Genomic DNA, 25,652 nt, shown 5'->3' on the forward strand with positions numbered 1-25,652 from the left:
TGGACCGTCACTGAGACCCGTGGTACCCCAGTGATTCAGGTACCCCTCTCCAAGATGAAACCCCCAAAACTTCCAATCAAAACTCTGTTAGCTAACACTGTGGTCCTTATGTGTCCCCTGGAGGGAGTTTTCTGGCATGATACTCAAATGGTAACAACAACTCAGAGCTGAAGTTTCAGCGCTGCCTTGATCAGATTGTGTTTTATTTGGCCAACATAGCCTCAGAGTATTTTCCCTTATTTAGTGAGAGGTGCACTTTCCTTAAAGAAGGCCTCTTTGAGAGAATGTTTGTTTGATGGAAAATCCTCAGAGAAGCACATGTCTAAGAGGCAGCTGCTCTCTATCTTAGAAGGCGGCTTTGCATGATTTTGGCTCTGAATAAGATGCATCTGCTACAACTTTTGCATAACTTTGCACTATAGCTTCTGTCTAGCTCTATCCTCCTACTGATAATATGAAATGAACTTTAAAGTGGTTCAGGCTCTTATAGTTTAAAACATCAAATACCACACATTGTAATGCTTATTGTAGAGAGTTCGTATGCTTATACGTTTTCGTAGTAAAATACAATTTTAGAGTAAATCTTTGATACTTTCGCGTAGGATGGGTGATAATGATTAGAATAAAATATTTCATTCATGATTGAATTAAATCCAAGGATGTTTTGTGAATACTGCTTTTCTGCTGCTCCAGACATCATGTTCTCATAACGTGTCACAAGAGATCAAGCAGATTCATATGATGTGGAAATAGAGTAGGGAGAAGAGCTTTTAACCACAACTCCACAGGAAAACAACAAAAATGTTAATCACAGCAGTCACAACACAAGTTGTTCTAACATGCTGTTTGGTTTATTCTGTGATTATCTTTTTTGTTATTTAACCAGCACTTTTCGTCCAAAAATGAAATACATTTCAGTGAATGCACGGTTTGTGTAAGGACACATTGGCAGATCCACATTGGGAGATTAAGTTTGCATAGCCATCCTAACCACTTCAATCTAACAAACACACTTTTATTTCATTAAGGTATGGTTCATCGGCCACACAGCAGGTACACATTTACTAATACATCAACACAGAAGAGGATTATTAACAGGAGTATTAACAAGAGACCCCAAATCCATCTTCAATTATTTTAGTAACAATAAAAAGAAGAGGTATTCATGGGCATTCTGTTCACTTGCAAGTCACCCAGACATTTTTGGAGAAAGTGAAGATCTCAGCTCTGGTAAGTGAGACAGATCTTTTAAAACAAAAGTATAAGAAGGATCAAAATAAGCTATTGCAAAAATGAAAAGTATAGAAAAAGTGACAACGACATCAAAGATGATGCTGATTGCCTTGCTCACATTAAACAATTGGAAACTAGACCAGTAGAAAGCTTATCAGTCTGTTGAATCAGTGAAAATTACAATCAATAAAAAAGTTTAATTAAGTTTCAGCTTCTGTTATATATCAGGGTATTTTTATAGAACTCCGCTCAGCCAATCCGCATCACCGACCAGAAATGACCCTTTTATAATCTGTAGTAACCCACTGGTTCTTGTGGTTTATGGCTTTATCGTTATCCTCGAGGGTGCACATCTATAAAACCACATAGAAGTGCACATCAAATAATAAAGAGAGGTTTTTCACAAACCATTTTATTTTACCTTTGGAAAATTAAAATGTGATGTTAATTGTGGAAATACTGCATCATAGCATGAAAGAGGCGGTGATGAAAGCTTCCCATCAGCTTAGGACAGCCAGTACTGGCAACTGCACAAATGCTGATGAAAAGTGAACTAGACTTTTGCGTTTCCCATTTTAACTCTGCTAACTCCCAGGAACAGAGAGTATGGAAAAAATCAATAAATAAGAGCACCATTCCACAATCTCCTACTCGTTTTCGTCTTTAAAATAAACGTTTGAATGCGCGTTTTCGGGACAGTAAAAAAAACTTGTTATTGCAGCATCCTGATGTTAAACTGTCCAAACCTTTAGTAAATTCTCAATCAAATCTACCGTATTGACGGATGGTACTTGCGTCCGTACAGCGCACTCCTTTCCTTATATGGTGTTAAGCAAAACCGCGAGCGTAGAGTTGACGTAAACAAATGTCCTCGCGTGCCAGCCACGCGCGAATGTTTGGAGTGGAGTTTTCCCCTGTTGTTTTAATGATGTTTTTGTTATTATTTACAGCTTGACAGTTACAATCACCGTCATATAAATCCACAGATGAGAAAAAACACTTGTGTGCCGGTGAGTTAATCATCAATAATGAAAGTGAACTTTCTTTTCATATTGCTGCTGCAAACTCTGTCATTTTTTACTAATGTACAGCGTGTTCTGTCAACTTCTGTTCTGTCTTTTGTGGGGAAAAGGGTTTGGGAATTTCTTCTCCAACCCTTCTCGCCAAAAATTTAACACTTGAATATAATTGTTTTAAAAACTGCTGGTTTCTGTAAAGATTAGTGACAACAGCGATGGTGCAGTTATGATTGGACATCCGACAAATTCAAAAGTATATTCCTTAGTAGGCTATTTGGTGATTGTAATCAGAGGGTACATGCTTTTCTAAATTTGATCGTGATGAAGATTTAATTCAGGAATAAGACATATCTAAACCAAATCCTTTCAAATAAAAAATATTCACAGATGTCTGGCACATCCTGATGATGCTTTGGACTAACTTGTGCCTTAGTGGCGTGCAGTAGAAATTGTTTATTTTAACAGCTTCTGCTTGAGTTAATGAATTAAATTCTATTAATGAGCAATAATCATTCAAATGGCTATATGCTCTTGATATATTTTTTAATGCATCATGTATATGAAGAGTAAAATGAGAAATATTCAGTTTGTGAAATTGAGCAGCATCTAGCAGTGAGGTTTCATATTGCAACGAACGGCTCACTCCAGCGCTCACCCCTCCCGTTCGAAGCACTATAAGGGGGCTCTCATAGGAGAATGATGTTGTCATCTTTTTGCATCTTTGCCGAAGGAGATAACGTCTTTCTACGAATTGTGCTCTGTAGAGCAGTTTGTCCTTAAGGGTTATACTGTATAAACAACAAGGCGGAGCTGTCGGTAATAAAAAGGTTACAAAAACAAAAAGCTTCATTGTGTAAGCTCTTAATTCACCTCTGAAAGCATAGTTATATACTATATTGCATTTCCAGTCAAGACTAATATTTCAGAGGAGTGGCACTAGAACACCAAGTTGGTGGCACCAGCCCTTAATTTGGAGGCACCGGAGTCGTGGGTTAAGGGAAGGAAAAAGAAACAATAAAACTAAATTCAAAAGTGTTTAATACATTTATATATGAATTACAAATTATATTTATACTGTATATTAATAACAGTTACAAGTACATCAAATCACAGACGTTGTGTGAGAACTGTTGTAAATCAGATGTAATTTAGAAAATGAGCCCCGTCCGAATAGGGCTTGAGAACACAATTTCTTTAATATCGGTGAGGGTTTTTGGGCCCGTCCTTCGTTGTTTGATGAACATTATAAACAGAGATCTTAATTAAGATGCTGCCCCTTTAAGAGCCAGCGCAGTAAATTAATTGAAATTAATACATTTGAAAACTACTTTAACATTTCTGTGCTGTAGATTTTCATTCAGTCATTTAGAAGATGCTTTTATCAAAAGCGACTTAGTGTCATTATTCTGCCGCATTATGTCATGTTTCGCTTGGCCTAGTGGCGGGATCATGGCAGAACCCAATTGAAGAGCTCAATAAAAGGAAGGAAGGAGACGGGAACCGGAAGACATTTAAACATTTAATAAAGTAATAACAGCCGGCGGCCCCTCACGGCTGACCGCCGGCGAACAAAACATAAATACAAAAACAAACATGTTCGGGCCCGGTCCTCTCTCTTCCACGGTCTGGTCGCTCGTTCTCTGCGCGCACAGCTAACGCTCCTTAACAATTACTCACCGGTCTCGAACCACGGTCTCGCCCCGCCTACTCCACTACACCAATGTTTTATGTGGAGAGAGACTATTGTGGGAATTATGGCACACCATACTCTCTCTCTGGTCTTGTCATTGTTCCTGCCCTCTTGTTTCCTCGTTCGTGTTCGTTATTAGTTCATGCCCCGCATCTGTCCCCTCTTGATTTTGATCCACTTATAATGCCCTTGTGTTTCCTGTCCTGTGCTGGTTCATTGTCACTTGTTGCTTGTGGTGAGTTCCTGTCTTGTCAGTGTAGTCAAGTCTTTTGTAGTTATGTCATATGTTATCTTCAGTCTTGTTAGGTTTAGTTAGTCCGTGTTCCTGTTACCTGTCATCTTATACCCTTGTTAGTTATTTTACTCCCTCATGGGTTTTTGTTTTGTTTTACAATTAAAAGTCTGTTTTAATTACCCACTGTCTGTGTTTGGGTCCTCTATCCTTGCACCTCGACCCAAACCCTGACATATAGAGAGTTCAGGGAGCAATAAGCGATACGTCATGCAGGTGCAATAATAACATCTAATACAAAGTTACTAGTTTCAACAAAAGCCAGACCAACACCTGTTGAGAGAAAGAGACATATATTATATATTGATCAGTGTGGCAGTCGCACAGGTGCGACCATTTAGAAAAACAGGACGCACCGGCAGAATTTTTTTTCTGCAAAATGCAACCATTTGGTCGGGGTCTTAAACCCTGATTTCTCAATAGATCCTCCAAAAATTAAACAAAGCACCTTTAACAAAATGATCGTAAAATAATCTGGTTTATTTTATGACATGTTTAAATTGATGTTACGCAGAGCAAGTATGATTTTGGATATAATTCTTATTTCTCTTATAACTTAAAATTTGATCCAGAGACATTATAGGTCAGACTTTGATCAAGCCTTATTTCTATGCGCTGGTCCTGCCATTCCCTCTCCTTTAAATTGTTACAGATTGCATTTCTTTGAACCATTGTTAAACAACAAAAACTTACAGAGGATAAAGTTCTACAAGCGTTTGCTTGTTTGTTTGGTGCCATGTGAACCACACATTAATGAACTAAAGGCGTAATAAAACAGCACGTTCCATCTTATTTGGCAGCTCTAATTGGAAACTGTTGTGTTAAGCAACAGAGTGATCTGACATTAATAAGATGAACTCCGACACCCTATAGTTACACATCTGCGGTGTTTCACTCTTGTTCGTAGAGAAATATTTTTGTGGTTTATTTTTCTCAGATAAACTTTCATTTGTTTTTGACAATGTTTTAATTTGTGTATAAAAGTTGTAAACTTTGGGTACAAGGATTGAGACAAAATCTGTACAAGTATGGCATGAGGGTATAGTACAGTGTAAAAGAAAAAGAGAACCAACCGTCCTATTGCTACAAGTTTAATAAGATTAATTAAAAGTTTCTCTAAAACATCCAACACAATGAGTTTTTGTCACTCAAGAACCAGACTGTGAAAACAATTGAGAGTGTTATATCATTTTACTCACGCCTGCCATTATGCACATATCTACAGATTGGATCCGCTTTTTCCTTAATATTTCACTCAGGATTAAAATCTCATACTCTTTCCAATATACATTAATTTAATTGGACAGGCTGAAATAAATTGATCTCTCATCATAAATACAGTGTTTTTGGATTTTCTACATATATTCAATGATGAAATGATGCAATAAACTGTCGAGCCAAAATATTTTCCACACTTTCAAGCGGATTTATTCCGCTGAAATAATAAGAACCTTTGAATAAATCTAACCTGACACAAAACCCATAAAAATCCACTGACACCTGTGACATTTTCCAGTAGCTTTTATTTAGGCAACACGTGCTGCACGTATGCAACACATCATATCTGCTTAAAATTCCGTTAAATTCACTGGGTTAGATCTTAACTGAGAAGAGCGAGAATGAAAAAACGGATGATACTTACTGTAGAAAAAAAGTAGAAAAAAGGGGTTTGGTACTGTTAACAGTCGGAGCCCTTTTTGAGCATCCACATGAAAACGCTTGGTCTCATTTGAAAAGAGAAAAGTAGCTGATTATTGCAAAAAAAAAACACATACAAAAGATTTTTTATAGGTAGGTTGTTAGGTTAACTGTCATTTTTTTATGTTTTTCTTTGATTAAAAAATACATAAAAAATATGTTGCAAAAGGATAACAAAAAATCTAAGCATCAATTACTCTCCCTACATAAATTATTTTCAAAGACACCCAAGAAATATGTATTCTAGAGTGTTAGACCTTTCCAACTATATATAGTTTCTCATGATTTGTTTAGAAGTTACTTGCATAATATTGATGCAAACTTAGGTGTCCCGTATACGGAACAGGTGACAGTTAACAGGCTATGTAAAATACAATTAAATGTCATTGATAAACCCTGCCAAATTATTGGGTTTAACCATATTTTTAACACAAAGAAATTGTCTCAACCTCCAAATGTTTTTCAAAAAAGGAAAAAAAAATGTTCTGTGCTTTGAGTTTCAATGTCTTCACAAGCCTGCCCTTAATGAGCTGAAATTCTTTTAAACAAATAGTAAGGCAACACCTCAGCGTACTGTCGCCTGGCATAAGAAATCCGTTATGATGGCAGTCTGGATAACTTCATAAACAACCAAGTCACGCTGGCACACATAGAGGAGAAAGAACATAATGGTGTGCTCACTACTGTTCATCTAATAAACCGTTACAGCTGCTTTGTGTCATTCTGGGATTACACATATTCAGAAACCTATTCTAATCACTTAGAAGGAACCATTTACAAGCACAGGTTAAATGTAAAAAACCTTATTTTCCCCTGCGAGCAGTATGGGGCATGGTGTAAGGAAACTATAAGTGTTCATTTTCCTGAAAAGTTTTTTCAGGTTTTTTTTTTCTCTCTCACTAAATAATGTGGCGATATCACAAAGTAAGCCTGATAAATGGTCGTAGATCACGTTCTACAATCGGTCAGGTCATGCACCATGCGAGACTCGAGCAATGATCTCTGTCAACAGGAAGGACGTACATTTAAGATTCTGCTGTGAGGAATTCAGCTTCTGTAAGTCAGGTGGAAATAAGTTACATATGGAACACTACAGTAATTTTTCCAGATCAAAAAAGGGCAAGGCAGATGTTTTTGAACATTAAGGGTGGCAAAAACGTTTTAAACGCGAGCTGTTTGTAGAGAAGTAAATGGAGTGTAGGGAAAATTGGTGCCACTTGGTGACTAGTTAGTTGTGCACCAAGGTTATTTTAGTTTACTAGAATTCAAACTGACGTTCCTGTTCAAATAATTAAAAAAGTTAAATAAAAATAAATTGGAAATACTTAAACTAAACAAAAATATTAATGTTGCTTCAGAAATAAACTGAAATAAGTTCAGGGCACTAAAATAATAATAATAATCTAATAAAATATATAATCTTATATAGCAACAATTGCTAAACATTGAGCTCAAATTAGTGAAGTGAAGTGAAGTGAAAGTGACTAATTTGTCAGTTATGGTGACCCATATCCGAGATATACCTCTGCTTTTAACCCATCCAGAGAGTAGTGAACACACGCACAGCAAGTGGTGAACACACATACACCCAGAGCAGTGGGCAGCTATCGCTGCAGCGCCCGGGGAGCAAGTAGGGGTTAGGTGCCTTGCTCAAGGACACCTCAGTCGTTACCCGCCTGACCTGAGGATCGAACCGGCAACCTTCTGGTCACGAGTCCAACCCTCTAACCATTAGGCCACGACTGCCCCGTAAAACATTAAAAGTAAATGTTTTATATCAAAATAAAAGCTAATTTAAAATATGAATAAAACCAAAAACAAAACTGTAATAACTTTTACACATTTTCAAATTTTTTTTTATAAACATGTAACTAATTATCTGTGCTTTTGAAGATTCAAGACGCCTTTATTTAATCTAAATTACAAGTTCACAGCAGTTTTTTTAAGTCAACATGAACTCAAAACTGAATATTAGAATTTTTCAATAAATATTGTAGTGTTTCAGATAAATTACTTATCTATTCAGGTGATTGTTGTTGTTATTGTTTCTGTTATTATAACAGAAGCTGATACACTCAGACATCGGTGTTTCTGCAACTATGGGCACTTTTAATTCAACCCTGTAATTTTAATCATCAGTCTGTTATAAAAGGGTCAACAAAATTGCATGGAGCCATAAAGTTTTAATATTCGTAATTTAATATACAGTAAACATTGAAAATTACCTGTGATAAAAGACATCTGAACACATCCTTACTCCTGACTGCAGCTAGCTGGCAGCTAGCAAGGTCTACTACATTAGCTCTCTTAGCATCTTTATATACATGAGTTTAACCGTAATATACATTTATTTTTAAAATGACGTTCAAAGTACATAATTAAACAGCTGTATGATAAGGTCACACAATAAATACTGACACAGATAAGATATGATAATAATAGGATAATAACCTTATATTTTGGGTATTTTGTGAGTGAGGTTACTAGTGGGGAGGCCTAATCTGTCAGTCATGTGCTCATGTGGTCATTTCTGTTTCTATAGAAACTAGACTTCTTTGTCTTTGATAAAATGTCATAATAAATGCCATTTTTGAATGTTGCGGTAAGGACTCATATGTGTGGGACAGGCCCGTTTACTTCACTTATATTCTAAAATCATAACAATCATCAGTATAATAATTCAAAATAATAAATAATAATTCAAAAATGTAAGATTCTGTAAATTAATATGTAAATTAAAAAATTCCTTTTGAAATTAGGTCAAATTGTAATTCAATTTACTTATTTGAATTATTCTAACATTGTGACCGGAGTTGTGGGACATGAACAAAAATGGTGTTTGGACTTATAAATGATTCATAATTTTATATTAAATCACATTAATCAATAATTATAATTTTTGTCAAGGTGTGTAATGACACTTTGACAATATTTATAAGCCGTCATGTAAAAAAAAAGATTCAAAATGTCACCCAGTCACAATTTGCAATGAAACACCACTTCATCTCGTGTTTAATGAGTGTTGGACGTGATGAAACATAAATTTTAGGCAAAATTAATGTTCTTGGTAAATCAGTTTACACTAAAATGATCATATGATACAAAATGAGCATTATGCGTCTTTTGAGGAAACCCCCTCTCTAAAAACAATGTGTATGGACTACACATTATCACGGCTACAGTACTGTATTCAGTTTCATTGCTGGAAATAATGCAGCATTGTAAATAAATCCATGCCAATTTATTCCCATATATGCAATAATCGAATACACCCTACACCCATAAAGGCTGCATTACCCCAAGCACCCTTAACACAGTACTGGAAAATTCCTCTGCGTGAAGACAATCCTCTCTCAGGGTGACAGCTTAAACAAATTATTGAAAATAATGTCCCTGCCATAAAGAGATCAAACAAACTGTAATCAAGACCCTTAACCACAAACTACAACAAACATTTATTATTAACACAAAGCCAGAACGAGACTGTTAAGTGTAGCAGTTATGGGAGTGTGTCTCTATTACAGAAAAAACAGTTCGGCATTTGTTTCTTCAAGATTCCCTTTTATGGAGCTTTTATGTGTTGTGTGTGTAGTTTTCTGAACTCCAGCCCCTCAGAAGGATTTCAAGATGGGAAACTTGTCCAGGACGGGTGTCAAATGGTAAATTGGTGAATTTATCTGCTGTTTATATAAGATTGTAATCCATCGTGAAGGATCAAGTCAAGCACATCACCCTTAAACAGAGGAGTGAAGGAGTACAGTGGGTTCTCTGTATACCGAGAACATGGAAAAAGATCATTCATTGGAAACATTGACATTTATTAAATAATTGTGAGGCCTTTAGAGGAAGACTGTGTAATATTTTATGTTGTCACATTGCCTCTCCATTCTGTTTGTCAAAAGCCAGTAAAACGGTTGTAATCTCAGGCTGTTGGCCATAATGCTTGTTTGCTCTGAATATGCAAATAATTACTTTTTTTCAAAATAATCGCTATAAAAATATTTGAATGACTAAATTGTTAACAGGTGTATGCTTACTCAAAATGGTAAGATCAATGTAATGAGTTTGAAATGAACACCTGTTTGGCTCACTATGCTCAAATGTTGTGTTAGTTTATCCTTACTTAATGTATTACATTAATAAAGCATGGATTTTTATTTCTGTATTATAAAAAAGCAATTCATGCCTATAAAAACATTTGAATTATTCTATTTAATAAATCTCTCTAGTTTATCAATGGGACTGTGGCATACTTGTAGATATTCAGATGAAAACCAGTACAGAAATTTCCATCATTGTCCACAAGAGGACACTATTGATCATGTATTTTACTGCAGTACTTGGTGGGGGGGTCTGGTTCATGTGTTTTACAGTATTTACATATCTAATGCATATTCATTTTGCCACAGAAGTCTGGTAGGTTGGGGTAGATTTTTTTGTTTATCCTATATAACGGATCATTTATTTATTAATTTAAGGAGATTTATTTGGCTAAAGATTGAGATTTGCACAATCATAGTTGTCCCAGTTGTTTCAATTTATGAGCATTTGCTTTAGTGGATATTATTGATCATATTTTTCTTGCTGATAACCCACCAAATTCTGTAAAATGTTGACATTTAAATCAAGACAAATAAAGAAAATGTATCACATTCAAAAATATTAAACAGTATCCTTTATTAACGTTCATCACTGTTAGGTTAAATTTAAGATGCATACTGATGTTAATATTTATCCCAGTTCTCCAAAACAAACCGGTGACTGCTAGTTGCTCTCTCAGAGTCTGTCATAGTCAAATTTGCATTTATCTGTATTTAACAAAGCCAACCAGTTCTTCAGAAACCTGTTTTATGTTGTTGCTTTTTCCATGACCGTACTTCTTTAATTATTGTGCCGAAGACGTATTTCCCTTAAAATGCAACACTGTAGCTTTCAAACATATTAATGTTGAGACATTGGTTTCATAAAAGCCCTTATACTTTTGTTATTTGACTTTGTTTATTGGAATTTATGGAAGACCACATCACACACAGACATATTTCATGAAAACACAGAATTACAATCTCTGTTTGACTGGAGAGATTTAATTACAGACTTTACTCTTGCCTAAATGAAAGGTATAGTTTACCAACAAATATTTTTCTTTGCATTTATTCACCCTCATATCATTCCAAATGTTTACAGATTTATTTTTTCTGCAGACCACGAAAGAAGATACTTTATAAAGAACATTGGTATCCAAGCAACTTTGGCAACCATTGACTTCTAAAGACACAAAGTAAGGGCACAAAACCATTGAGACATTTCTCAAAATATATTATTTTCTATTCCACAGAAAGCAAGAGTCAAAGGTCTTAAACCACATAAGGCTGCATAAATGATGACAGGATTATATTTTTGAGTGAACTCTCCCTTTAAAATCTTTTTAAATCTTTTTACCAAAATTATTCAAGGATGAAGCATTGTACTCATGTACCAGTGTGGCAGGAGACATGATGACGCTGGCTTCAATAAACCAAGATACAGACAAGAAAATGCGTATCGTTACTTTAAAAAAGGTGAAATGCTAAAAACTTCAATAAAATCATTACAGCTGCACAACATCAACAAAATGTAACTAGTCACATTTAAAATGTTCAGTGAGGCACGTAACATTAGATACGATTATATTAGAACGAGATGGAATGATTACTGGAATGATACTGTAACTGGAAGAGGCTGATCCCATGTTGCCAATTGCATATGATCAGCTGAAAGAGGAACGAGTGTCTTTGGAAGAAATGAGTCACCAACAATCCATTCAGAGTAGAGAGAAGAAAAGCCTAATCTTTGTTTTGTCAGTCTATGCAGTTCAAACAAGCCAAGATTAAAAGTCACTAAAAATACTTACATGAAACAGTAAATGCTCCTGGGCATATGAAATCTCTGTTGGTAGAAATGAAGCTCCTACAGACAGTTCAAAGGTCTGTTGAGGTATCTGATCATCATCATTTTGTTCCAGGTTTTCTTTAACTTTCAGAATTTGCTCTTACTCATTTAATGCAAGTAATGAAGTCAGAAAAAAAGAATGCTAGTAGAACGCAAATGCACCACCACTGCATCGTAGTTAGATGCCAAGCAAAGTATTCTGGTTACGTGGTACTTGAGAAACATTCATGCACAACACATGAGTCGGCAACCCAGCAAAGGTTAAGCATGAATTTACCAATGATGGTGGCGTGTGAAGCGTGCTCTCTCCTCACTAATCTAGAAGCTGGATGCAAATGCCTGAAAAACGTCCTGCCGATTATTTGCATGTAAACAAATGTCCGAGGGTCATTTCAAAAGCTGACTTCTGATCATCATCTATAGTGTAGTTCTCTTAAACGGAGTTGGATTTAGTGTCTTTGGTATAATGGTCAAAATCGGCTGGAGTTTGGGAGTAGATACCGTCATTTCATTGGGATAGATAGCCGACTGAATTTCCAGCCACTTATTTTTCTTCTGAGGTATCAGCAGCATGGAAACTGGTAAGGTGTTGTTTTACAATTAGATTAATGCAATGAGATTTTAAAGTAAAAAAAAACGAGGACCCATACTGAGTATGTAGTTTTAACTTGTCACTGGATCAGTCCGTTTAAAAGGTGCACCTGCCCTTCCCTTTAATCCGTAAATATAGCCTTTAGGGGCAGAGAAGCTGTAATAGATGTCTGTGTAATGTTAAAAGGTAGCAGGTATATATTTTAAGCTTACTGGCATGGCGACAGTATGCCTTGAGCTTTATTTTTTCTTGTTTAGTTGGTTAGAATAATCCTCTTTGAATGGATGAACTTCACTCAGTAATAGTTAACATGTCTAATTGTTTAATTATCAAAAGATCTCAATGACAGACACAGTAAAGTGATTTGAACCCGTTTCAATGTCATTTTGAAAGATTACTCAAATAGGTCTGTGTAAAACAAGCAGGATGTGATAATTGTGTTATTTCAGATGCTCTTTGGTGTTTATAGATGGCAGGAAGTCAGAAGTTCATGAATGAAGCTGGGGTCTTTTACATAACGCTACAATGATGTTTGCATGCAATTTCCTATCACAGACATTTTAAATTGCAAATACAGTTCTCTGTTGGTCAGGATTTGCGCTTCCCAGGAATCCTTCTTATTGCATTGGCGAGCAAACTTTAGATATCATTCAATTTTAGGCCAGTCAGCAAATGATGACTCACCTTGTATTTATTCTTCTGGGTTCTGTGTGTTTGCGTTTCTTTCACTGTGAAGGCTTTATGAATCATATAGGTAGGGGCAAAATAAATGTAAATTGATAATTGGCTTCTCATGATGTTTCAATTGGACTGAGTTAGTGTTGTGAACTGACCAATTTGCATTGACCAAAACCATAGATAATTTCCATGCCAGTTATAGATGCATACCCAAAAAACGCTGCCATAATCATCCTGCAAATCTGAAATCACCTTGTGAAGCCTTTTAGTAAATATTATGCATTTAAAATGTTTTACAGAGCTTTTAAACTCTGAACTTTTTAAATAAATGTTTAATGCTTCATTTGTTATCTGTGAATAATATATTAATAATAATTTATTGAATTCATTTGAATGACCCTCATTTTCTAATGACTGTTAATTGATCACATCTCAAATTAGATTACACATGATTGTGACAAATTGTTTCAAATCTTTATAAATGTCTTGGTTCTGATGAACAGCAACCAAACAGTTCTTGGCCACCATTGACCACCACAGTAGGCAAAATTGCTTTATAAATGTATTTGCTTTGTTGAACACAAAATAAGATATTTTGAAGAATGTAAAGCAAATAGAGCTGGGGCACTATTGACTACTGCTGTAATTTGTCCTACTGTGGTAGTTAATGGTGACCAAAAACTTTATGGTTGCAAGCATTCTTTAAAATGTCTTTCTCTGTGTTCAACCATACAAAGAAATTTATACAGATTGGGAACAACTCGAAGGTGAATAAAAAAAAAAAATCATTTTCAGGTGAACTGTTCATTTAAAAAATGACACAATGTATAAAGTTTATTGAGTCACGGCCTAAGAGAATAACCAACGAAGATCAACAAAATCAATACAACTGATAAATACACATTTTTGGTATATAACAAATTAAACATATTGCCTGATTGCCAAATGCTATTGTCCAAAAAATACCTTAACCCAGTTTCTCATTTCTCATAATTAGATCTTCAAAAACCAGAATTTAAAATCAATTAAAGTAAAAATAGCAAATCTGCCATCACTTTTGACCGCTGCTTTATCTGAAATGTCCACAAACTAATATCAAGTTTTTACTGCACTGCCTGCAAGTTCTGCATATGCAAGACTCATTTTCTGTCCCACTAGGTGTTTTTCCCTGTTCACAAAAGCCTCACAAAAGCACTTTTATTGCTGTGTGTTTGCCAGAATGTTCTAAAAGAGTCTATCAGGGGGTCAGAGTCAAGCACACGGTGAAAGATCTGCTGGCAGAGAAGAGGTCGAGGCAGACGAATGGGCCGCGCTACACTGTAAGTCCAAAGCTTAATCTTACCTGGTCAATGTACACCCAACTGAAACACACCCCGCCCTGCACTTCACAATGCTTTCTTTTACCCTATTCATCCTGTCACTCTGCTCTTCTTTCATAAACGCAAACAGACAGTTTAAAACAGTTGGCATATTCTGTGCCCCACCACATTATTTACTCATTGGCTTCTTTTTTTATTCTAATGACTTGTGACCACGTATTGTCTCTTATACCAGCCCTCAGAATCTTGTCCCTTTCTCACACGAGTGGGATGAAGCGAAGCCCGTCAGTAAATACCTCTGCATAAGATGCGGACAATAGCGACAGTGCCGATGGCTGTGAGCTCCTGAGGTCGTCGAGTAAATCAATCTTTTGGTGCTGTGGTATGGCTATGCAAAGTCAAAGACTCACACACCTGCTCCACTACATTGTTCCTCCCACAGACAAGTCTGCTGTTGTCACTCCAGACAGGCGCAAATCAGACTGGAGACATCTGGCTGCACAAGAGGAAAAGCTTGTCGTCTCTGAGTCAATTGCACTCGCTCGTATTTGAATAAGCAGCCTGGTGTGGGATCTTAATCATTTAACGAAAAGATGCTTTGAGGAAAAATATATATAATCCAAGTTCCAGATTCACGGTCTTTCCTTAGACAATGCGTGATCTCTTTTCATTCTTTTAAGCCGTAGCTGATCATTAATTGTTTCTATGTTACGTAACAGCCAAAATAGTAACTATGTATTCAAAACATAATGAAAAGAAGTATAGGTGTCAATCATTGTGAATCTACAGACACTTGACTGAGACCAAATACACAGAACAATGGTTAAGCAGGGGGGAGGGTTGCACGGGAGAATCGGAGCATGTTGAGGCCATGCAGAACAAAAATGGCTTTATAATGAGCTTACTTCCAAATCTATAGGCTTTTATTGGAGGTAGAAGAGCCATCTGCAGACTTCAGCAAACATTGGCCATAGAAGTCATGTCCAAACACAGGACCAAAACAATAGAACCACTTGCCACAAGCTGAAGCCGAACAACAGTCAAATACGCTCTTATGTAATCTTTGGTGAAGTTTTTCTTCTCGCGTGCATAAACTGAAATTGACAATCGAAGAAAAGAATAGTAAACATTGATATTACGCACCGTGATTTGGTTTTAATATTTAGCCTTCCATGTAAAAAAATTAAAAAGGAAATGAAGTAAACTAAGTGTAAAAGGTAGGGCTGTCAAACGATTAATCGTGATTAGAATAAAAGTCTGCGTTAACACAATATATGTCTGTGTACTGTTCATATTTATTTTGTATTTATTAAAACATTCACATAAATGTATATATTTACATATTTAAAGTATAAAAATGAGTAAACATTTATGTATAATTTACTTGCTGTATATTTCCTATATATGTAAACATGTATGTGTATGCTTATAAATGCTAAATGAATAGGCACAGTACACAGACATACAGTATATTATGTAAACACAAACTTTTATACGGGATGCGATTCATCGTTTGACAGCCCTAAAACAAGCCACTCCAAAATAAGAAACAACAGTTTAAATTGGCAGAAAATAACACAGCAACACACACATTTTGCATTTGAACTAAAACGTCACATTATTTCCAGCAACGTGGCACATGCAAAGCGAAAAAATTACAATCATTTGAGAAACTAACCACACGCAGAGTCACTATAACAACGGGCAGGGAAAAATCTTAATTTGACTTGTACAGGTCTACTAGTACAACAATTTTACTACCTAGCTGAAGGGGCCTTCATAAAGAGCCTTTCCACCCCCAACAATGCACTCTATCACAAGCTTAACCCTGCTTTATCTCCTACCTGCATCAGGTGCCATAGCCTCAGAGCTCTTCAACAGCCTGATTTCCATACCATGCCTTCAAAGAGGCACTGAGGCGTAGGTTGTTCACATAGGGAAGTCTTGGGATGAGCAAATTACATTCAAATACTAGCCTCAAAATTTGCTTGCCTCCAGCCAGTGCTGCCTTGATATCAGCTCTTTTATGCTCCTAATGTGCAAACGGAAGAACGTCTCTGTATTCCCTTACCATGAGCTCCCCACCGTTCAATAACAATATTGTGTGCTGCAAATCTTATAGTATTGTCATTTCGGTCCCGTGGAAAAATTGAACCTTGACAGTGCAGACTTTTTTTTTTATTTCTATTTTTTAATACTATACAGATTAACCTACACAGTCATGCATGTGACTGACAGTGTGCTTTTTTAAGCCAGTGTATTTCATTCGATCGGGGTTGTTTGTTTTGGCCTAAATGCAGCATTATGGCAGGAGAATCTCTCCCAGATTTGGGGTCAGTTCATTAGACGTATGCAAATTATTTGTGTGCTGCTTGGCATGTTTCATTAAAGCTGGATTGCATTATTCAAACTCTTTCAAAAGGATCACAGTAAATGGCTGGTTCATGGAAAACTAATGAGCATATACAGCCAGTTTGAGTGTTACTATGACACAAATATTTGACATGATGCGTTTTTTTTGTATGTTTTTTTAGGGTGGATCCACTCCTCAAAATCCATTTGCTCAAATGAATGGTGAGACACTACATAAATACATATATTACATATATAAAATAAATTCATATTCAGAAACATGCACTGGCATCTAATGACTATCTATTGAATTCTTTTGGTAGATGCTCAGTAATTCGTAGTTTAGTAACACTTTACAATAAGGTTAACATTAGTAAACGTACAACAATCTGTCATCAGTTACTCACCCTTTTGTCATTTCGAACCTATATGACTTTCTTTCTTCGACACAACACAAAAGAAGATATTTTGAAGAATGTTGGTAACCGGCACCAATTCACATTGATTTTGTGTCCATACAATAGAAGTGAATGTGTACCCATGCTGTTCTTTAAAACGTCATCTTTTGGGTTCAGCGGAAGAAAGAAAGTCACACAGGTTTTAAATGAAATGAGAGTGAGCAAGTTACAGAATATTCATTTTTGGTTGAAGTATCCCTTTAACTACTGTTGACAAATGCAACCATGTCATAAAATGTTGAAATTATTATTGCTATATGTCATGGCACAATGTTTGGAAATTAGGCTAATTTTAAAAGAAGAACAAAAGAAATAAGAAAAGTAAACCATCACTGTAAATCTTAAAATATACATCACTTTATAATATCATGTAACGGTCAAAACTAGTCAGAAAAAGTTTTTTAATTTCTATTCCTCTGTTCAGGGCCTCACATGCTTCCCAGTTACTACGGCATGAGAAGACCTTTCATTTCAGATGCAGAGTTTTGCTCCACAACAAAACCATATCCGGCTGATGTCTACCAATCGGCTCTGGTGGGGAAGTCTCTCTCATGTGACACCGGATGCATGTCCAGCTACTCTTCTCTCATAGACAGCTACTACCCGGACTCTTTTGGGGACTACCGCAACTCACCGTTCACCAGTGGAGGAAGTACAATCTTCTCATCCTCTGCATTATCTTCTTTGCTTCCTTCATACCCAAGCGACCCTTCACATTATTTACTGGTAAGATTCAGCACATGGAGAAAGTTCTCAAGTCTGTGTTCGGAAAGCTTGTTCAAAAGATATTTCACAACTTTTTTTATGTGAGAAACACATAAATCTACTCAAATCATAACTCTGTTGTGTGATAATATATCCACTAATCCTAAACTACAAAAGCTATGAGCTTTTTAACTAAAAAGAGTACATTTTGGGGAATTTTGTAACAATTTAAATAAATCAGGATGGAATAAAAAATCTTAGAAATCAAACTATTTTTATATTTTATTTGTGTGTGAATTATTTGAGATCGAACCCATGACCATGGCATTGCAAAAATTGTTCTCTTGAACCTGTTTATCAAACTAAGATGCCTACGTATTAATAATTGATCTCACTATCTGCAATCATAAGATTTTAAAAGACCTTACAAGAATACGATTTTTCATTCTTGTTAAATTGTAATTCTTGTTACGTATCCTGTAGAGGGATTCTTGGGAGCCCGCAGGGACAGAAGCGGTAGAGGGTTTGTGTGGAGATGCTCTGGCTCCTGTACCCCTGTCTGCATCCAGTTCTCTGGTCAACCCCGAGAACGCCAGTCCTACCCAGTTCCGCTCATCCTCTCGGGGTTCATCGTCCCAGACCTATTCTCTGCATTCACTAGATGACATAAATTACCACTCTTCATTCCCAACCACTTCTAGCAGCTTTGCATCTGCTTCCTTTATGACTGAGCCTGTAAGCAAACTGGCAGTGGATGACGCTGACAGTGCCCCTCCAGCACTGAGCGACAGCTTGGCATGGGCCAAGGAGGACACTGCTAGTGCTTGGTCACAATATGAGGTCAGGAGGGCATTCTGATATTGAACTATAAAAAATAAGGGCTTACCAGCCTAGCAGATCAACTCCTCTTCATTTCACAAGGAAGATTATTAGCACTTAAATATTTTTGTCAGATTTACTTAGCAGGGCTAAGGCTTCATGTGGGGGAACAAATAATGCTACATTATATCTTGAATTTGTTGTTTTATTTCATTCGTTTTACATAATTTATTGTAATTTTATCTTCAAATTTTTAGAAACCACAAGTTCAGTTTTCTCATCTGGATAAGTGGGATAATCAGTATAAGTTTGAATATTGGATTTGTTATTTGTTTGATGCATAAGTGACTGTGAGTCTATTTAAATGTATATTACTTGTAAAAATTAAGTGTTACAATATTTTAAGTTGCTGTGAAATATCTATGCATTTCCTTCTTCGTTTCATCTTGTAAGTTTAAAATTTAAAACCCTGTGGTGCAAACTGTCTAAAAGGAAAATTAAACCAAAATTCGGGTCTCACGCAGTTTTTCCAACTATTCAGGTGGTGCCTGATATAAACAAAATACAGACAAAGTTTGCAAATATGTGATAATGCATTTGATTTTTAAACCAACGCAAATAAGACACGAATTTTTAATAGCCTGCTATGCATCATGAACACAACTTGCTTGTGGTGTACTGTATACTGTGAGTCACACGTTTTAACCACCAGGCGGCGACGTTCATTCATCCATCCCGCAAAAACCACCCTCCCAAAACCCTTAGAAGGATATCTTAGAGATTTCTCTATCGTATAACCTTTGAAAATGTACAGCTGGTCCTTTACAAACTTAACAAGAAAACCGTGATAAAATAATCATTTTAAATCAAGATCTTTTTTTTCATACAGCAGATACATTTAAACACAAGGATGAGACAAAAACATGAAATACAATATTCCGTCGAGACACCGTGAAGAGAGATGAAGAAAAAATATTTTATAGAATAGATTTTTAAAACACAGTATACTTTATCAACACTTGATTTTTTTTTACCTTTGAAGAAAATTATAAAATTATGGGTGTTTCTTTATTCGAGCTTCCATTATACATGAAAGAACACCTGCATGACAAAAGTGTGGAGACTTCGAGCGTTTATGAATCTCACTTCTCGCATGAAATAATATGCTTTGCTGACAATGAATAAATCTTGAAGAATTAAAAATATGACTTTTGCATTTCTTTCATTTTAATTACCGTATTCATCAAATTAATGTTTGAACTTCAGCCAGGTGTCTGATGTTTTTGGTTTGGGCTTGTAAATCAGCATCAGCATCAAAACAGCATCTTTGAAATGACTATAAATATGCCATGTTTAAATAAAAAATTTTTTACATTATTGCAGTAAAATTAAGATACTACCTAAAAGTGAAGAAAGCCATTTTATATCATTGTGAAAACTAGTGTCTAGTCACAGTCTACTTGACCTAGAAGAAGCAGGTTGATTCATCGTGTCCTTTTTAAAAACAGAAACTGCTCATTTTTAATGCAAAAAAATAATTTAATCGAGTTTATTTAATGCCCAGACTTACTCAATATACTTTTACTATCCCAGTAAATTGAATTCAGCAGAGATCCCAATTGTTCTGATAACAAACATGGCTGCTGTCATATGCCACGCCCACCAGTCCAATAATTCGTATAATACTGCATTAATCTAAACAACAGGACGCAATATTTATTTACTTTATAAGACTACCCGTTACAGAATATATTTACAATGTGTCATGAATGTAAAACTTCGTTTGGGCCCTTTGTGCCATTACAAAGTTGAAATAGTGGGTCTAATGGAGACTCCAACCACCAACTTCAAAAGGGTGATAAAATGTTAAAAATATATATTTGTTTGATGTCAAAATGTGAAATAACATAACATTCTGTTATAAGAGATGTTATTATATGCACTGAAATAGCGAATATCACTAAGAAATAAGTCTTTTTAAGAAGCCTTTGAATATTCAAATTGAAAGTATCGCGCAATCAAATCATTGTCAAATCATGGAGTTCTTGGGGTTTTAAATAGTAGGGATGAGGGGAGAAAAACTCAAACTAAAATATCCCTAGGTATATTACTGTATAATTGTATGTCCTGAGAGTGTTTTGAGGTTACTTTGTTGAGACTTTTTGAGACTTTTGTGAATAATTCGTTATTGCCCATATAATAGAGCAAAGAAGTGACGTTGGGGTATTTCATTGTAGCTCCTGCAGAATTTTCCTTCTTTTCAGGCCAATATGTCTGGTAAGTGAATATTCTTTTTTCTTCATTTAAGATGTTTTCTTCTTTGGGAACCTGAAAAACATAAAAAAAAATGTTAGTAAATATAAATTTAATAATTGGAAAATGTTGCTTGGAAATGTACATATGAAATGGTGCAATCTTACTTATATTTTGAAATGCAAACACTTTCAAAGTATTCAAGTAAAAAACAAATTGGTGTGATATTTTATATTTTTGGTGAAAAACGTACAATTTCGTGCAGTTAAACCGCAGTTAGTGTGAACAGTATTTCTGCTGATTCATTCAGTTTTATTGATAGCCTTTGACTTTTCAGTCTGACTCGTATTCTTTATGCAACTTTTTCAAGCAATACATTAACATGGGTTTATCTGAAGATGTATTTAATCTGCAGTTTTATACCTCGCGATTTCGTTACGATCATGTCAAACTGAACGCATGTGTTCTCTGAACGACCAAGTGTCACTTGACAGCAAATATTTAACACGATTTCAACATTTGAACCAGAATGCAAACGTTTCTCGGACTTGAGAGCGCATATGAATATTTATCAGAATCGATTTTGACTGTCAACTAGCCCATCAAAATACTGCCGAAGGACTTTGCTATCTTTTCAACATCAGCGCGCATTTTGCCTCTCTTTAAACTCAACTGCTTCCATGAACTCAGCCATGGCGTGGCGTTGTTTTGAATCACTTATGTTCTGACAGAAATTTTATATATATTAACGTGAATCAGGAAGACGTCCCACTGTGCATGTCTTCCCAAGACTGAGCAACCAATTAAAAAATTAGAAAAGAAGGACAAGTATTTTTTCTATCAATTTTTTACATATTTCATATTGGGGGTTGTTATTAGGCGCGGCTTCGCTTCGGAAGAGAAAGAGGACTGCCCCATTAACTATATCAAGAAATAGCCTAATATAAGATCTGTAGAATGAGTCGCGAAAAATAACTTGGATTCTGGAGTTTTTTCCACCTTTTCCTGAGAATTTAGAACACATGGACAACGCCTTAGCAACGAATTTAAGCGTCTTTGCACCTAGTCAAATCGCGTTTCTGCGTTAAACAAACCAGGTTTTAGATGCACTTTTCTTCGCATTTTCCCTACATGCATGAGTACATTTACTGCTGTCAAACGAATATTTTACTTACGTTCGTAATGAGTAGAAACCTCTGTCGAGAACGTTTTTCTTTCTTCTGTTCTCCTAAGCAGTGTTCACACACTTTTCCAAGTTTCCTGCAAACCAGACTGCGCTCTTCTGCACACTGTTCAGAAAGCCAAAAGAGGTCTATATGTAACCACGATTTTGTAGGATTTAAATGAAGTCAGATTTGAATTAAACTAAACCAAACTCCTGGTTTAAAACTCTCGCGACGTGACAAAGATGGCTGGAGAGCAAATTCTCCTGCACTCTATTGCAATGCAAAAAAAATAACCCATTCACTGCCGGATGCCTTTGCTCACCGGCCAGCGGTGCTTGAACTGGGAAGACGGGCAAAGGATCATTTCCACAATAGAGTTTTTCATGCGGTGCAAATAAGAGAAATTATCAAACAAGATTGAATTTAAAGATATCTTTAAGAATTTATGAACAAGTTTGATATTATGTGAGAATTAGTTCACCAGAACAGTTTTTCCTTTTGGCAAATAAAATTGCATAGAAGAAATGACTGTTGCATGACTGTTTGCAAATAAAACAAAGATGGAAACAACTTGATGTCTTCTTTTTCAGCAGATAAAACCAAGGTGTACCAGGGTGTGCGTGTAAAGACTACAGTCAAGGAGTTACTGCAGAAGCATAGAGCCCTGCAGGCACAAAAAACAGCAACGGTAAACAATTGGCGCTTAAACAATGAAAACCATACACTTACAAATTACATGCAGTTTTAAACAAACAAACAAGTAAAATAAAGTGTGGTCTGTGCAATAAAGCCTACAATTTACCAACTTGACCACTTTAGTGCCACGCCCCCTCAGGCCTGTTTGTGTCCATGTTTCAGTTATTGACACATGATATTTATAACGGAACTTTTTTCTACTATTGTTCACATGACTTAAAACTATACGAACATAATAATGATTCACGTATTTTTCCATTTGCTCTCTCTCTCTCTCTCTCTCTCTCTCTCTCATACACATATCTAATTTTTGTATATCTCTTTTTAATCCTTTAGAAATCACAAGCCATGACGAGTCGCGATGTCTGCACTACGACCTTAAATTGTAGGTTTTACAAAATACTTTTGTCTAAGTCGAGAAATGTTATCAAAAGTCAAGCACCTTTTACTAAAATCAAATAAAAGTTAGGTTATAAATCTTTCTTTCTGTAAATATATGAGCTACCTTAGAACAAGACACAACAAAATACACTGACTGCATGCAACTTACAATCTCCAATTTCTTCCAACGTCAGGCCATCACCCATATACTTCATTAATGAGAATAAACAAACAAGTAAATAAACAATGGCACCACATATGTTCTCCTAAGAGTACAGTGAATGATCCCCTTTTTATAAACTACTATTCAAATGTGAATTAGCTGTTGGCTGATGGTCTCGTGACATCATCCCAAGTCTTACTGGGCTAATTTAAATGTTCTCCTGTGCTCAAGCCAGTACTTTCTGTCTTCCCCACAGCCCAACTCGATGTTTTCTCTGGAAGGCAAGCTCAGGATCCTTATTTCCCGACACGTTCATTTACTGAACATGTCAACGTCCCGATGGAGAACGTTTATGATCATCAACAGATGATGAATATGATGCCACCTGAGACTTTCAACAACAATTTCGTGTGCCCCACTTCTGCGCAGTGGGCTAATGGATATCAACCTTCAAATACGGACATTTACGGCACTAACATGGTATGTAATTCGTTTTTTACATTTATGACCGTGTGAATTTCATATAGGCTAATAAATCATATTTGCAGTGTCACACTCTGTAAATATGTGTGTGTTTTCTCTTCAGGTTTCAAGATCACCATCAGACTCCTTTAATCTACCCAGTCCAGTCGATTACAACAGTTACTCTCCCCCTCAGTCTCACTCCTCATCTTCCTCGTGTTACAGCTCTCCGACACGAATGGATTTGAACTCCAGTTTCTCTCCAGAAAATTACCACTACCAGCATTGCAACCTACAGCATTGTTTCTGTCTGTCACAATTGTCCAATTTGCAGGATGGCATGACGACCTCAGAGTACGCGCCCTTTGGCTCATCAGACTGTTTCTTTTCATATGCCGGCGACAGCTATTTCAGAAGGGATATCTCAAACTCAGAGATGTGTTACTTATGAAATGTACTTTGAAGCACTTTGCGCGATTCAGTGTCATACATGATCCATTTGAATGCATTTGTCATAGAATTAGATTTGGTCGAGGAAAAAGAGATTACACGGCATGAATGGGTTTAGAGTAGTTTGATTGCAGGGTTGATTGGAGGGAACTAAATGTGTGTGAGTATAATTTACAAACAAATTATTCGTTTATCTTTTCTACAATAAACGTATTTTTCTTAAATCTCCTGGACTCCTTTATTAGAATAGCTTGAAGGGATTGCATTTAATGGGGGAAACTATAGCTATAAAATTGATAAACATTTACATGTATTTGTGCCTTTTTTTAGCCAGCCCACTTTAAATTTACATATAGTAGGCTAGTGTATTAGGATGTTCAAATGTGTAGCGTTATGATATTGCAGTGTTTTTTTATTTTTAATGATATATTATTTTTCCAATTATTAAATTGATGTTTACAATAAGTTTTGTAGTCAAACGTATTTACACAACATGCATTTTTACGCAGCACAAAAATGTCACATAAGAACAGATCTTTGTTTCTGAAGAGGCTGTCCCAATACCAGAGATAGTGCAACAAGTAATAGTTACAAAAGCTTTCACCAGGTAATATAAGATCGATAAAACTACATTAAAAATGCACGAAAAAGGTTTTAATAAAAAAATACAATTGAAATGAAATGATATAAAACAATGGGCACAAATGATACATTATACAAAATAATTTTAAGTTTAAAGGTTTACAGAAAAACATCGTGCAACACATATTCGAGCCAGCAACTGTGCGTTTTACCTAAATAACATCCAAGATTACGTTTTTAAAAACAGCTCGAGCTTCACTTTTCCTTTTTGTACAAAATGACCCATGTCGTTTTCAACTTTGTAATGAATCATTGAAAGATCAAGCAATAGTGTATTCATTAACTACAGAGATAGGGAATGTTTTGCAATCAAAAGGCGTTTACCACTGTTCCAGTGTTGACTGTAGTGTTTTGTGCCTGCTCACCAACCTGGAATTCCCCTCGGAGAGCAGAGGACAAGGAAATGTTCCTCCATCCCCAGACTGGCTTCTTGTTTCCTTTAACGGCGTCCCTCCCACTTTTGTGTATTTGATTGCAATCGGCTATAGTTATTTGACACAGTACTCTGACCTTTACTGATATTATTTTAATCTTAATGGTTATTCTTCTCAATTTCAGTCTCGTCAGACAAAATAATAATTTACAGGTAAAATAGATTTTTGTTTTTGTTTTGTTTTACACTGTTTTTTGTATAGGCTATTTCTATGTGTTATATT

At 35.8% G+C, this 25,652-nt stretch overlaps 2 protein-coding genes and 1 long non-coding RNA gene across 5 annotated transcripts; 2 read left to right on the top strand and 1 right to left on the bottom strand.

Annotated features, from left to right (window-relative positions):
• Window positions 1-12,298: 12,298 nt before the first annotated feature.
• Window positions 12,299-19,518, top strand: si:ch211-213d14.1 (POU class 2 homeobox associating-factor 2). Its single transcript, XM_056757748.1, has 5 exons — window positions 12,299-12,441; window positions 14,349-14,449; window positions 16,984-17,023; window positions 17,684-17,985; window positions 18,448-19,518. Exons 1-5 carry the CDS (start codon window positions 12,432-12,434, stop codon window positions 18,820-18,822), a joined length of 828 nt encoding a protein of 275 aa, XP_056613726.1. The 5' UTR covers window positions 12,299-12,431; the 3' UTR covers window positions 18,823-19,518.
• Window positions 19,519-20,301: 783 nt separating this feature from the next.
• LOC130429283 (uncharacterized) lies at window positions 20,302-23,656 on the bottom strand. Its single transcript, XR_008907568.1, has 3 exons — window positions 23,449-23,656; window positions 22,212-22,866; window positions 20,302-21,111 (listed from the first exon to the last, which is right to left on the bottom strand). It is a non-coding gene; the product is annotated as an uncharacterized LOC130429283 (long non-coding RNA).
• linc.pou2af1 (lnc RNA pou2af1) lies at window positions 20,921-24,578 on the top strand. 3 transcript variants are annotated; one of them, XM_056757750.1, is made up of 5 exons: window positions 20,921-21,060; window positions 22,793-22,890; window positions 23,235-23,283; window positions 23,699-23,922; window positions 24,029-24,578. In XM_056757750.1, exons 1-5 carry the CDS (start codon window positions 21,054-21,056, stop codon window positions 24,353-24,355), a joined length of 705 nt encoding a protein of 234 aa, XP_056613728.1. In that variant the 5' UTR covers window positions 20,921-21,053; the 3' UTR covers window positions 24,356-24,578. The 3 variants fall into 3 exon arrangements, with proteins under 3 accessions (XP_056613728.1, XP_056613729.1, XP_056613727.1); XM_056757751.1 differs by having other exon boundaries at window positions 20,922-21,060; window positions 22,796-22,890; XM_056757749.1 differs by lacking the exon at window positions 20,921-21,060 and having other exon boundaries at window positions 22,764-22,890.
• The last annotated feature ends 1,074 nt before the right edge of the window (window positions 24,579-25,652 follow it).

The sequence above is a fragment of the Triplophysa dalaica genome, chromosome 9 (assembly GCF_015846415.1).
Source record: "Triplophysa dalaica isolate WHDGS20190420 chromosome 9, ASM1584641v1, whole genome shotgun sequence".
Classification (NCBI taxonomy): Eukaryota; Metazoa; Chordata; class Actinopteri; order Cypriniformes; family Nemacheilidae; genus Triplophysa; species Triplophysa dalaica.

What these genes read in the sequence shown, in the direction of transcription:
- si:ch211-213d14.1 (XM_056757748.1), top strand. An exon ending in CGAATGGGCCGCGCTACACT is followed by an intron (nt 14,450 to 16,983) that starts GTAAGTCCAAAG and finishes ATGTTTTTTTAG; the next exon opens with GGTGGATCCACTCCTCAAAA. An exon ending in TCCATTTGCTCAAATGAATG is followed by an intron (nt 17,024 to 17,683) that starts GTGAGACACTAC and finishes TCCTCTGTTCAG; the next exon opens with GGCCTCACATGCTTCCCAGT.
- linc.pou2af1 (XM_056757749.1), top strand. Translation starts at nt 22,777, where the DNA reads ATGTCTTCTTTTTCAGCAGATAAAACCAAGGTGTACCAGGGTGTGCGT. An exon ending in AGGCACAAAAAACAGCAACG is followed by an intron (nt 22,891 to 23,234) that starts GTAAACAATTGG and finishes TTAATCCTTTAG; the next exon opens with AAATCACAAGCCATGACGAG. An exon ending in CTGCACTACGACCTTAAATT is followed by an intron (nt 23,284 to 23,698) that starts GTAGGTTTTACA and finishes TCTTCCCCACAG; the next exon opens with CCCAACTCGATGTTTTCTCT.